The sequence below is a fragment of the Phyllostomus discolor genome, chromosome X (genome assembly GCF_004126475.2).
Source record: "Phyllostomus discolor isolate MPI-MPIP mPhyDis1 chromosome X, mPhyDis1.pri.v3, whole genome shotgun sequence".
Classification (NCBI taxonomy): Eukaryota; Metazoa; Chordata; class Mammalia; order Chiroptera; family Phyllostomidae; genus Phyllostomus; species Phyllostomus discolor.
In genome coordinates, this window is record NC_050198.1 from 6,907,472 (window position 1) to 6,922,487 (window position 15,016).

General features: G+C 36.2%; 1 protein-coding gene across 2 annotated transcripts in view; it reads left to right on the forward strand.

The window, feature by feature from the left end:
• Positions 1 to 11,174, forward strand: part of PPEF1 (protein phosphatase with EF-hand domain 1) — a 102,710-nt gene extending 91,536 nt beyond the window's left edge. For both annotated transcript variants that reach the window (XM_028522744.2, XM_036016322.1), the window contains 4 exons: positions 5,486 to 5,592; positions 8,042 to 8,205; positions 9,353 to 9,437; positions 10,583 to 11,174. In XM_028522744.2, the coding sequence (XP_028378545.1) occupies positions 5,486 to 5,592; positions 8,042 to 8,205; positions 9,353 to 9,437; positions 10,583 to 10,791 (565 nt within the window). In that variant the 3' untranslated portion in view covers positions 10,792 to 11,174. The remainder of the gene's footprint in view (positions 1 to 5,485; positions 5,593 to 8,041; positions 8,206 to 9,352; positions 9,438 to 10,582) is intronic.
• Positions 11,175 to 15,016: the final 3,842 nt, after the last annotated feature.

The window sequence follows — 15,016 nt, forward strand, 5'->3', positions numbered from 1 at the left end:
TCAATAATCCTTTCCCCCATATGCAACTGAAATTAATAACCTAACGTGGACCCTTCCGCCCTCTTCTCCTTGCTCATATAAAGATAGACAAGCAGTTATTCATTGAATGAAAAAGTTGAGCATTTAGTATGTATCTGACACTGTTTTAGGCACAGGTGATACAGTAATAACCAAAATAGGCAAAAGTCCTTTCCCTCATTAAATGCATATCCCAGTGAGAGGAGAGAGTCAGAGACCACCACACACACTTTTTTTTTTTACAAAGACAGAGTCACACTGCACACTGTATACCGCAAGTGACTTTTCTCCTAGAGATTCTATCATGATAGTATATATAGACCTGATTCATTCTTTTTTTTTTTTTTCAAATTCTCACCCAAGAACATGATTTTCATTTTAGAGAGTGGGGAAGGGAGGGAGAAGGAGAGAAGTATCAATGTGAGAGAGAAACATTGATTAGTTGCCTCTCTTATGCACCCCAACCAGGGACTGAACCAATAACCTAGGCATGTGTCCTGACTGGGAATCGAGCCTGTGAACCTTCGGTTTATGGGAAGACACTCCAACCAACTGAGCCACACCAGCCAGGGCCTAATTCATTCTTTTTAATAGATATATTCTGTAGTGTACATATGTAGTGTACAAATTGAATCTTAGTCAATTTATGGCCATCCAGATTGGTTCCAGGGTTTTACACTTAAAAACAATACTAAAACAAACATTTCTCTGTGTGTATATACATATATATATATATATATATATATGTAAGTTTTTAGTACTGCTGTAAGATTTCAAAATATGAGATTTATGAATTTATATGTTTAAAATTTTGCTAGATACTCTAAGAGATGTAACAATTAATCTGAAAAATAACATACCATTTTCTTCACATCCTCATTAGTTTCAGATATTATTACCCTATTCTTAATTTTTGCCAAGATAACAATGGTAAATCTTAATGTTTTAATTAGGATATTTTAGACAGCTGAGTTTACACATCTTATGTTTTTGGAAATTGAATGTTTTTTTTTTGAATTTCCTATGTATATTATTCCCCCATTTTATATTATTGCATTGTAAGGGTTCTTTATGTATCCTATGTACATGCCACTTATTAGATATAGGACTTGTAAATAGTCTCTCCCGTTTTGTGGGCTGTATTTTTTCTTTCTTGATGGTATTATTTATGGAGAAAACATTTTTAATATTTGTTAGATCCAGTATATCTATTTTTTTTTCTTTTTTTGCTTGTGCTTTTGATGTTGAATATAAGAGGCCATTGTGTAATCCCAAATATACCCCTATGTTTTCTTCTAAGAAATTTATTGAGTAAGCTTTTACAATCAAGTGTTTGATCCATTTTGAGTTAATTTTTGTGCATGGTAGGAGATAGGGGTCCAACTTCATTCTTTTACTTGTGGACATTCAGTTGTCCCAGCACCATCAATTAGGAAGACTCTCCTTCCCCCATGTGATTATCTTGTCACCTTGTCAAAAATAAATTGACCAAACCCTGGCTGGCGTAGCTCAGTGGATTGAGCTTGGGCTGGGAACCAAAGTGTCCCAGGTTCGATTCCCAGCCAGGGTACATTCCTGGGTTGCAGGCCATAACCCCCAGCAACCGCACATTAATGTCTCTCTCTGTTTCTCTCTCTCTCCCTCTCTCTCTCTCTCTCTCTCTCTCTCTCTCCCTCCCTTCCCTCCCTAAAAGTAAATAAATAAAATCTTTTAAAAAATTATATGTTTAAAAAAAATTAAAAAAAATAAATAAATTGACCATAAAGGTATAGGTTTATTTCTGGACATTAAATTTTATCCCATTGATTTATATCTCTATCCTAATACAGGTTTTGAAATGGGAAATGTGAGTCAAACTTGTTTCTTCTTTTTTGAGATAATTTTGGTTATTATGGGTCCCTGGCATTTCCTATGATTTTTAGAATCAGCTTGTCACCTTCTGTAAGAAATGCCAACTGGGATTTTGATAGAGATTACTTTGAATGTCTAGATCAATTTGGTGGCTATTGCCAGCTTAACAGTATTAAATCTTCCAAGTCCTATTGTTCTATTTATTTGGATCTTTTTTAATTTCCCTGAACAATGTTTTGTGCTTTTCAGTGTACAAGCCTTAGACATTTTTTATTACATTCATTTCTAAATATTTTATTTTCTTTGTTGTAATAGTAAACGGAGTTGTTTTCTAAATTACATTTTTGGATTGCTCATTTTTAGTCTATAGAAATAAAATTTATTTTTGTGTGTTGTGCAATCTTGATGAAATTCTTCATTAGTTCTAATAATTTTTAGTGGATTCCTTGGAATTTTTAATATACAAGATCATATTATTTGTGAATGAAGATAATCTTACCTCTTCTTTTTCAACTGGATGCTTTTATTTATTTATTTTTTCTTGATTAATTGCACTGCCTAGAACCTCCAAACCAATGTTGAGTAGAAGTGCTGGGAGCAGATATCTTTGTCTTGTTCCTGATCTTAAGAGGACACCATTCAGTCTTTCACCATTAAGTATATGAGCTGTGTGGGTTTTGTAGATGCCCCTTATCAGGTTGAGGAAGTTCCTTTCTATGGCTAGTTTGTTGAGTGTTTTTATCAAGAAAAAATTAATTGGATTTTTGTCAAATATATTTTCTGCAGCTATCAAGATGATCATGTGGTTTTTGTCTTTTATTCTATTAATTTGGTGGATTACATTGATTAATTTCAGATGTTAAACCTTCTATTCCTGGGATAAATCCCACCTGTTCATGGTGTGTAATCATGTTTTTATATGTTGCTGAATTCAGTTTGCTAGTATTTTGTTGAAGATTTTCTTTCTATATTTATAAGAGATATTGGTCTGTAGTTTTCTTGCAACCTTTGGTTTTGCTATCAGGGTAATACTGGCTACGTCATATAATAAGGTGGGTAGTAGTCCTACCTTTTCTATTTTTTGGAAAAATTTATGAATGATTAGTATTAATTCTTTTTTGAAATGTTTGATAGAATTCATCAGTGAAGCCATCTGGCCTTGAGTTTCTTGTTGGTTTTCTTTTTCGTGAGAAGTTATATGGTTACTTAGTCATGCTTTTTACTTGTTCCAGGTATGTTTGGTTTGTTTTTTAAAAAGATTTCTTCTTAGTCAATTTTGCTAGTTTGTCTTTATAGAAATTTGACCATTTTATCTGGTGTATCTAATTTGTTAGTATGTAATTGTTCATAATATTTCCTTATAATTCTTTTTATTTCTGTAAGGCCAATTGTGATGACCTCTCATCCTTGATTTTAGAAATTTGAGTCTTCCTTTTTTATTTCTTAGCCACTCCAGCTAAAGGTTTGTCAGTTTTATTGATCTTTTCAAAAAACCAATCTTTGGTGTTGTTGATTTTCTCTATTGTTTTTCTGATCTCTATTTCATTTATTTCTCCTCTGTACTTTGTTATTTGCATCCTTCTGCTTGCTTTAGGTTTTAGTTTTTGAAGGTAGACATTATGTAATTAATTTGAGATCTTTTTTAATGTAGGCATTTATAGTTATAAATTTGCCTCTAAGCACTGCTTTAGTGGCATCTCATATTTTGGCATGTTGTGTTTTAATTTTTATTTACCTTGTAGTCTTTTCTAGGTTTTCTTGTGATTTTTTTCCTTGGCCCATTGGTTATTTAGGATTGTGTTATTTAATTTCCTCATATTTGTGATTTTTCCAAATTTCCTTGCTATTAATCTCTGAGTTTTTGTAGTCTACAAAGATACTTTGTGTGATTTTAATCATTTAAAATCTTTTGAGGCTTATGTTATGGCCTAATACAAGGTCTGTTATGGAAAGTGTTCTGTATGTGCTTTAGCAGAATGTACACTCTTCCTGTTGTTGGATGGAGTGTTTTATATATATATCTGTTAGAACTAGTTGGTTTATAAGAGCAGTTAAATCTTTTATATCCTTTTTGATTTTCCTTTTATAGCCAGGTAGCTCAGTTGGTTACAGCATCATCTCCATATGCCAAGGTTGTGGGTTAGATCCCTGGTCAAGGCACATACAAGAATCAAGCACTGGCCCTGGCTGGTGTGGCTCAGTGGATTAAGTGCCAGCCTGTGAACCAAAGGGTCACAGGTTTGATTTCCAGTCAGGGCACATGCCTGGGTTGCAGTCTGGGTCCCCAGATTGGGGTGTGCAATAGGCAACCACACATTGATGTTTCTCTCTCTCTCTCTCTTTCTCCCTTCCTTCCCCTCTCTCTAAAAATAAATAAATAAATAAATAAATAAATAAATAAATAAATCTTTAAAAACAGATAATCAAGCACTGAATACATAAATAAGTAGAACAACAAATCAATGTCTCTCTCTCCCCTCCTCCCTCCCTCTCTCCCTCCTTCTATCACCTCTTAATCAATAAAATAAAAAAAATTCAATAAAAGCAATAAAAAAAGAAAGTAGAGTATTGATACCCCCAACTATTACTGTTGAATTCTCTATTTCTCCCTTCAATTCTGACAGTTTTTGCTTCATGTAGTTTTGGGCTCTGTTGTTAGGTTCATATATGTTTATAGTTGCTTTATCTTCTTTGGCTGATTGGTTCTTTTATCATAAAATATTCCTCTTTATCACTAATAACAGCTTTTGTTGTAAAATCTCTTCTGTCTACTATTAGTATAGCTACCCTACCTCTCTAGAATTGTTGTTTGCATGGTGTATCTTTGTCCTTTTTTTCCAAATTCTTTGTATCATTGAAACTAAAGTGTATGTCTTGTAAACAACATGTAGTTGAATCTTGTTTTTTTTTTTAAATTCAGTCTTATAATGTGTGTTTTTTATTTAATCCATTCACATATGGTGTTCATATCAATATGACTGGACTTAATCTGCCATTTTGCTTTTGGGGGGGGATATATGACTCATGACAACTTTGTTTCTCTGTTTCTCATTTATTTTGAATTTATTTTTTTTAAATGGTCTGGGGTAGAAGTTTAGCTTTCAGTCAGTTAACTATGCTAGCACCATTTTTTTTCAATTGTCCTTTCTACTGAATTGTCATACCTCCTTTGTCATACATACCTCCTTTGTTATACATATGCATATATAGTTTATTATATTTGTGAAATTTCTATTCTGCTTATGTATCCTCTCTTGTGTCAATACCAGCTTGTTTTGTTTCAGTAACTGTATAGTAAATTTCATTATCTGCTATATAGCAAGTCCCTCTTTATTTTCCTTTTTTCAAAACTGTCTTGGATATTTTCAGGCACTAATTGTACATGTGATTCTTTGAAATCAAAAAGAAAACACTAGTGGTAATCCTTTTAAAATTTCACAAAACATGCATGAACATACATACATATACACACATTCACCACTTAGTAACATGGTATGTATGAAGTTAGGGAATTCATGTAAAGTAGAAACTAGTGAGTGGTAACATAACACATTAAAATGAGACAGAACAGAATGATTTATGTAATTTCTGCCTAATAATTTTCTTCTTAACATAGGGTGCACACTATCGAAAGTAGTGCCATGAAGATATTAAAGGAGAGAATGATTGCACGAAAAACTGACCTTGTTAATGCTTTCCAACATCAAGACCGTGAGAAAACAGGTAATAAAATTATATAATCTTTATCACTTCTTAACATAGCAGGTTACATCCAGACCAGTCCGTCCATCCTTCCGTCCTTCCTTCCTTCCTTTTGCTCTTTTCTCTTTTCTCTCTTTTCTTTATTCCTTCCTTCCTCCCTCCCTTCCTCCCTCCCTTCCTTCTTCGCTCCCTTCCTCCCTTTCTTTCTTTCTTTCTTTCTTTTTTTTGCTTTTTTAAGATTTTAGTTCTCTATTTTTACTAGTGAGGAATGAGAGGACTAAAAATAAATACAATCCATTATATGCTTGGAAAAAGGTGTATTTCTTCTTTTGAGTAAGCTTTTTTCAACTTAAAACAACAACCCTGAATTTGACTTCTATTCTGGTAATATGTCAGATTAGGTACCCTGAAAGGCCTGCCTGTTAAGAAACAGCAAGATTCTAGAGCATACAGAATTCTAGTGCATTTACCAGCCAGTAAGTATGATAAATCTCTAGGCTGCATCTCCTCTCTCCATGAAACTGATTGTGGACTTCCAAACTCCAAAATCTAAGATGTAAATTTGTATTATTTTAAGCCACTTAGTCTGTGGTAATTTGTTATAACAATAATAGGAAACTAATACAGATGCCAAGTCTCAAGACTCTGTTCAATATTTTGCTAGGGATGTTAGCCAGTGTGATAAGGCAAGTTAAATAAAACCATAAGAGTTAGGGAGAAATAAAATGTCACTATATGTCAATCAGAGCCTATTCAGGAGATAGAAACTCCACCAATAATTTGAACAGAGGAACTTAGTATAAAGAATTACTAATTAGAGCCCTGGCTGGCTTAGCTCAGTGGATTAAGCGCAGGCTGCGAACCAAAATATCACAGGTTCGATTCCCAGCCAGGGCACATGCCTGGGTTGTAGGCCATGGCCCCCAGCAACCGCACATTGATGTTTCTCTCTCTCTCTTTCTCTCTCCCTTCCCTCCCTAAAAATAAATAAATAAATCTTAAAAAAAGAGATACAGCTCTAAAATGACTTTAAAAAAGAATTAGTAATTAGTAAAAAGTGATTAGTTACTAAAAGGGATAAAATAGAACTCTAAAGAATATAGGAATAGGAAGTGTAGGGAATAGCTGCTGTCTCTAAGGCTGAGAAAGGGTGCCCAAAGAAGGAACAAACTTAAAAGAGTTCTCTACTCCCAACCAAAGCTAACATTCAGACCTCATTGAGGAGGGTGTGACTGTGGAAGTATGCTGAGGTATCTCAGGTCAGAGGTGGTCTGGAGATAGAGGGCCAAGACTGGAGAAGAATGAAGTACCCACTGTGGTGCCAACAAAATTCTCTTTGGGCTATGCACCACTGTGTCTCCCATGGACTGCTGGCAAGGGAGGCACCCATGTGGTGTCAGTGAAATTCAGCAGTGAGTGGGTGCCACTGCATTTCCCACACACTTCTGCAGCCATACTATGCTGTAGAAACAAGAAGCAGAGCATACCAGAACTATATCTTCTGCTATGCCTTAGAGCATTCTTCCCATACCCTCTGCTGACAAAACCTAACATTATACCAGCTTCCAAAAAAAAAATGTTTACAGGGTTCAGCTCCAATGTCATAGAACAGGGTGAAAAAGGGTACATTTGGAGCTGAGTGGGAATAAATTGATAATTAGTATAGCTAGCAATTAATTTTTAGGTAATGAAAACCTTAAAAGATACCATTCATAATAGATAATCAAGTACTAAGGAAGAAACCAAATGATTGGTGTGTGAGATTTGTAAAATATTAAGAGAAATGAAAAAGAATTGAAATAAATGGGTAGATATTACTATGTTCAAGGGCCAATGGTGTCGAGATATAAATTCTCCCCAAATTGAGCTATAGGTTCAATGTATGGAAATGTTCTTAACAACACTGTTTGTATATATTATATATAAATTGTGAATATTGTTTTATTTGTTTTCTGTTTATTCAAAATCATTTTCATATGAGCAATATCTTTAATAATCAGGAAAAATAAAGATTTATACTTTGAAAAACTACATGTAATATTAGGGAATAAGAGGATAATACCTGGGAAAATGAAAAGTGAATAATATGTCAAAATGTTAAAAAAAGTAATCTTTTATCCTTCATATCATTTTTCTTTATATACTTTTGCACTTTTAAATCTTCTATTATAAACATACTTTACTATGTTCATCAGAAAAAGGAAAAATAAATTCATTGCCCAAAGTCTGGTTGCTTATACACAACAGTAAGACAAAGAGCTGTGGGACACTGAAGACTTTTTGTAGTTGTTCTTCCCTTGGCCCCCTGAGGCCTGGTAGGACAAATTGTACAGGGGAGCAGGAGGCACCCAGGCCTTGAAACCCCAGGTTGCCCACTGGCTGCACTGAGGAGGTTGCATTTCTTTATGAAATTATCTACCAATTAATAGGCATTCTTCTTTTCTTTTTTCTTTTTGGTTGTTATTGTTAGGAAAAATTTCTATGGGCCAATGGGCTTTTTCTATGGAGACCGTTTTGGGGCTGAAGTTACCATGGAGATCCCTGAGTACACGTCTGGTTATCACAGACAAAGAAGGGAATGTTGACTACATGTCCTGCTTCAATGATATGCACATTCAAAAACCTGTGAAAGAGGCAAGTGAAACAAACCGCCCTCCCCCCCCCCTCCCCCGCTAAAACCTGGCTAGAGAGAAACACTCTTTGGGCAACCTGTAAGAGTAATTTAGTCCTTTGAAAAGTTGAGAGTGGAGTCATCTAATGGATGGGAGTGGCAGCCTTAGGGGGGTCTCCCTGCTACCTTGTGGTCTGTTCAGGAAAGGTGTGAATTCTAAGGATAGGCAAAAAGAAAAAAAAAGCTTCAGCAAGCAAATCCATGGCAAGTGTATGATTCTTCTCTTAAATGCTGTCCAGCAGAAGTGCTGATGTGACATCTGTTCTTTCATATAACGCGCCCTTTAAAATACTCAACATATTCCCCCTAAAACTGCGAGGGTATAGACTGACTAACTTAACATCTTACACCTTAAGGACTTGTAAAGTTCAGAATCCTTTATTAAAATAGAAAGACCCCAGGAAGAGTTGTCAGCCCCCTCCCCCCCAGTAATTATTAGTTAACAACTCATCAGCAATTAGTTATAACATTGGGCTGAAAGTGAGCTGATGGGAACTAGGACTGGGGTGATTGTTTGCAGAGGAGATGAGAAGTGAAGAGCAGAGAAGGGAAGTAGAAGTGCAGGTGGGAACCCCAAATATCCATAGGAAGGAGGCTTCGGACTTCCCTCAAGGGACAGTTTACCATTGTGACTGAGCTCACAGACCTTGGCTTCAGGCAGCAAAGATTCAAATCCCATTTACCAGCTATATGAACCCTGGGAAACTTACTTTACCTCTCTATTCTTGCATCTGTAAAATGGACATAATAACAGTTCTGTTCCTGGGGGCTGTGTTGAGGGCTAAATGAAACAACCCACAGAAAAGCTCTCAGTGCAGAGCCTGGCACACAAGGCTTCCTCAGTGAATGTTGGCTATTGTTATTTGCTGCTTCCTGATTTGCTTTGGCCCTGTCCTCTGAGGCGCACAGACTGCGGATGTCTCCGAACATAAGAACATGGTCTTCTCTCTGATTAAAGAGGGTTGGGCCTCCAAGGAAGGCCTGCCTTCTCAAGTGGCTATGTAAATCACCTAATTTGAATTGATGATGATGTTGTATGCTTGTTATGTTTACTAAATTGATCTATGTTATTAATTCTATGTTTTAACACTTAGAAAATCTCTATTTTAGGTTCAGTCAGCTCTGATTGAAACTCTTTACAGATACCGATCTGACCTGCAAATCATCTTTAAAGTCATTGACTCTGATCACTCAGGTAAATGAACTTGGATTTATTTACTAGCAGTAGAAAGCAAAGATTGGCCTACTTCTCTGAAACTAGAACTGTGTTTTCATCTATTACTTTCTAGAACTCATTGTTAATATTATTGTTATTTTAGTTGGGTACTAACTGTATTTGAGACCATATGGTCCAATATAGGCCTATGTATCCACTAGTCAGACAAAAATAGCTCCTTTTATAAGTCACCAGTATAGATGAAAAGATAATTCACTGTTCATTTAAAGTGGCCCTCCCAGCATAGCAGGCAGTGCATCAGTCTCATAAACATCATGGTCACTCCTGGTCATAAAAATCATCTCCGGAGTTCTGATTCTGTTTTGGGGACTGAAGGCTATGAAAACTCATTTTCTCCTTTAGCTTTGTAAAGTTCAGAATCCTTTATTAAAATAGAAGTACCCCAGGGAGAGTTGTCAGCACCCCCCTCAGTAATTATTAGTTAACAACTCATCAGCAATTAGTTATAACATTTATATTGCTTGCAGATATACTTTATTTATTCATTTATTTTTCACTTAAATGCACTGGAGTGACATTGGCTAGAAAAATGATACAGGTTAAACATGTACATTTCTGTGATACATGATCTATATATTGATTGTGTGCCCACCACCCACATTTTCAAACTTTAAAAAAATCATCAGATAATCCTTAACCTCAACCATCATTGAGCACCCAAACATTAATAATAAAAACAGAGAAGTAAGCTGTTGCCTATAAAACATGGCAGAGCCATTGTTTCCAGTGCTCTTACTGAGTCCCAGGGTATCTTTTCCCTTTACTTTGATGTTGCCTTCCTCTCTGCCCTCCTTCCATGTCCCTTTCCCCTTAGATTTTAGATCTTATCATTTCTATGCCACATATAGTCCCCACAGTTCACAATCTCCCTCCATTCCTTCACTGTTTCCTCATGCCAGCTTTAGAATAATCTTACAATCACTTAGCAGTTTAAAGTCACCTACTGTTTTTTATATTTATTCTTTTTCATTTCCTTCAGTGTCTTGATGGTCAGGCATGTTAGTGAGCTTCTCATTGGGACTATTCAATCAATATGGCTTCCACATCCCTCCTTAGGTGGGCCTTAACATAAACACTCACAGCATTCTCCTATATTCTTTTAGGTCTGATCTCCATGGAGGAATTTCATACCATGTGGAAACTTTTTAGTAGTCACTACAACGTTTGTATTGATGATTCCCAAGTTGATGAACTTGCTAGAAGAATGGACTTGAACAAAGATGGAAGCATCGACTTTAATGAATTTTTTAAGGCATTCTATGTAGTGCACAAACTTGACAGCTCGACCAAAACAAATGCCGGGCCTGTTTAACAAGAACTAGGGCTTTCCTTCCTTATGAGCATGGTCACTGATATAGTCTTTTGCAGAACCAGTAGCAGAAAGAAGTAGACCCCAATTTCCACCATGAGCAGATGTATATAGTGTGGGTACTGGAAGTTTCTAGTAAGCTGTTGTAGTTAAGACTAGCTTAAATGTCAGCTCCAGTGGTAGGACTCACAAATTTCTAGCTATAATGTGGATTTGAGCCTAGTTTTGGTCTCTTTGACGTCCGCTAACCAAGACACCAGAGCAGTTTGGAAACATACTGAAAGAAACTCAGAGTGCACAGAAAACACTACACCATCTGTGAGTGGCCAAGGAATAGGAGGAGGGATACTAAGCCATTAATGTAATAAAATATGTCCAGCCTTCAACTGTAATTTTCTTTGGTCATACCATAAACTAGTAATTCTCAATCATGGGGGAACCGCAATTCAGGGATGGGGGCCATATCAGATTCTTGGGGTAAGCTATGTGAGTGTATTGTTTGAAAAAGCATGTAGTCTACGACCATACCACCCTGAACGTGCCCGATCTCATGTGGAAAAGCATGTTATTTTCTTGTCTGTTGGAGATACAAAGTGAATACTTTCAGATTGGGCCCTGCAATTAATATGATTTGACACCTTCATTGACAAGATGGGGCCTTGGTTAGACATACATTGTGCAATTCTGCTATTCTGATTGCATATCAAACAATAAGCAATTTCTGTTTAAAGGGAAGTATATTTTAATTTTTCTCTGAGTTAGAGAACTTCAACATTTATCAGTCTGTCAGGGCAGATATCCTGCAGTGCTGCCTGCTATACACACCAAAATAATGGATAAAATATAACAAATATTTTTTTTGAATGCATAACTGAGCTGATAGGAAAGTAAAAGAAACCCCTGTGGGGCAGGAAAAAACAGAGCATAATTAAAATCTTAGCAATATTAACATTGGACAGGATAGACTTTAAGACAAAGAATATCATTAGGGACAAAAAAAGGTCATTACTGAATGCTGAAAGGAATGATTCACCAGGAAGATACAGTAATTATAAAAATATGCATCTAATAACAGCTTTAAAATTTCTAATGCAAAAATTGACATTACTACTAGAAGAAAGAGGTAGATGGAGATTTTGAATATACCTATCAGAAATTGATCATGTAAATAAAAACATTAGTGTATAAAAATTGGACAACCCAATTAATCCTCCTGATCATGTCTGTGTCTGTATGTGTATACTCTACAATCAATTTTAGAGAATACACATTATTTTCAAGCATACATGGAACATTTATAAAAATTGATCATGTATTAGATCAGCAATTTCAAGCCTTTTTCATCTCAAGGTGCATATAAACTAATTACTAAAATTCTGCAGCACACCAAACAATACATGTTTTGCTGATCTGACCAAAAAAAATAGGTATAATTTTGACTCATTCATACCAGATGGCTATTTTTGTGTTAGCTGTTATTTTTTTATTTGATGATCTAAGGGAAAAGAAGTCAGTGCCCCTGACTAAATAGTCAGGTATTGCATGTTTTAAAAATTCTTGAGGCACACCTGTTGAAAATTGCTGTATTAGACCACAAAAAAATATCTCAAACTGCTAAGCAATCAATAATAAAGACAGCATATTATCTGATTATAATGCAATTAAACTAGAAACAATATAGGAATATAGCCATATTAGTGAGCAAAAAGGGGATATAGCTAGCTCTAGCAAAAGTTGCTAAAAATAGTTCACAAGAATACCATAAATAACTTTATCCAAATAATTTTTAAAAACAGGAGTTTGGACAATTTCCTAGGGGAAAATATAATGTACTAAAGCTGACTCAAGAACAAAAGGAGGGTCTGAAGAGACAAATAACCATTAAACAATGAATGTGATGACTTTGTAATATGTCAATTTGACTAGGCTGAACTACATTTCTCAGAATTTTTTTTCTTGTATGTTTCTGGTTAAGGTAGGCCAGGAGGGGTACTGAGAGATTTGGAAGACAAAGGGAAGCAGAGCCATTGTGCAGCTCCCACACACTGGGCTGCTGCTGTGTGTGAAGTCCAGCTAGGCCTGCAATTGCTCTGTGTTGCCCTGGATCCTGTCAGCTTTTCTAACTCCTGAACCAGGTGTGTGTGTTTAGCCCTGCGAGGAAGAGCCCTGGCTTCCACAGGATAACCTTGTCACCAATGCCAGAGGCCATAAGAATGCACTCAGGTGTCAGTCCGACAGCTAGTGCCTGTGGGTTTGAGCCTATTTCTGATCTTGCCTCCTGATTGCCTGCCCTGTGGACTTCAAGGTCCAGCATTAAGTATGGTGTCTACAGCCTTACAGAGCCTGCTTAGCCAGCTTCCCTATTTGCATAAGTGACTTCTCCTACTGCTTATATATGTATAAAGGCATTCTATGCCTTTGCATATATGTATATCTCCTGTGGGTTTGGCCTCCGGTTGAACCCTGATTGACGAAGAATTTGGCACTGAGAGTGGTTCCAGAAGAACAGGATCTTAAAGATGAGTATTCTGCATGTGCAGAGCGCTCTGCACATGATGTGCAAAGCCACCCTATTATCTCACCTGAAAATCCACTGATAATGCCAGGAGAGTGCTTTTAAGAAACGTTCAGTCTCTAGCAGTACTGGATGAGTCTTTTGTTGTTGCTTCCTAAACATCATTTGGTTATTGATTCTCAGGTTCTTTCTGGAACTCTCATTTTCTCCCTTGGGCTTCTAGCCTCTGGAATTCATTCTATGCCTTTGTTAGAAATTTTACTTAAACATGTACTTAGATTTTACTGAAGATTGTCATTTAATGTTGTAAAACTTCTGCCTGACATGAGTTGTGCTTAACCACAATTCAGTTTTACAAACCATACACACACACACACATACAGGGGTGGGCAAATGTAGGTTTACAGTTGTGAGTGTGTGAGTTGTGAGTAAAACATAGAGTTTAATCTTGTATTGTTTATTATCGTATTATTTTCCATACAAACAACTGTAAACCTTTTGCCTACTTACCTCTCTGTGTGTATAGAGTTGTGAAATATTTCAATTTTAATTTATATTTCTTTATTACAAATGAGATTGCACATCTAATTAGTTTGTCTATTTTCGCGTGAGAGGCAACCACACATTGATGTTTCTCTCTCTCTCTTTCTCCTTCCCTTCCCCTCTGTCTAAAAATAATATAAATAAATAAAATCTTTTTTAAAAAGTCCGCTTGCTCTTTTTTTCCCCATAGGGTTTAATTCTGATGATTTGATTATTTTCCTTCTTGTTTTCAGCCATTTTAAATGTGTTTAATAATTTGATTCTGGTTGTCTCCTTGTATTTGAAGTTTGTGGGGGTCCAATAGTATGTTTGTCATATGTGCAGACTCTTGATCAGGTTGGATTGTTCATTCTTGGACTTTGTCACTTTTTATTGTGAACTCATTACTTTTTTCAGTAATTATTTTACTGTGTTCAATTACAGTTGTCTGCATTTTCTCCCAACCACTCCCACCCACCCCAGCCAAACCCACCTCCCCCACCCTTGCTTCCATCCTCCCCCACCCCGGTTTTGTCCATGTGTCCCTCATAGTATGAACTCATTATTAACAGGACTTGTATTTTCTTCTGTGAAAATGCCATGATATTTGGGATGTGGGAGCATCTCTTCAGAGAAGCTTTTATGTGCTTCTACCTTATACCTCAGGAGTGTCACTGCTTGAAGAATAATTCTTTCATTATTTTTTAGTCTGGAGTTTCTGAACTATGTGGGTAGAGTAAAATCAATGTGAATTGTGGTCCTGTGGTTTAGTATTCTCAGAGAGCTTTTCTTTTTTTCCCACCTAAAGCCCTGTGTCCTGTGGTCTCTTCTTTTTAAACCTTTTCATAAATTGAATAGTCTTTTGAGGGTCTTGGCTTTATGCAGAGTTCTCAATTCCAATTCCCTACCCCCCAAAGCCCAAAGCATCTTTTGCTACTGCTGTGTGGGAATTAACACCAGACCCCTAGGTTCTGGAGACAAATACCACCATGCCCCCATTAGCTCAAGTGCTCACCCTTGTCACTTCCCTCTTTGTTTCTGGCACCTGGGGATTTGCTTTTTATTATTTGTGAACCTAGATGTACATTTAAAATAATTATGTAACATTTTATGCAGTACTTCTAGAAGATTATAGTAAATGGATTTTCAGGTTGTCTGGGTCTACTAAATTTCTCCAAGCTGATAAGTAGA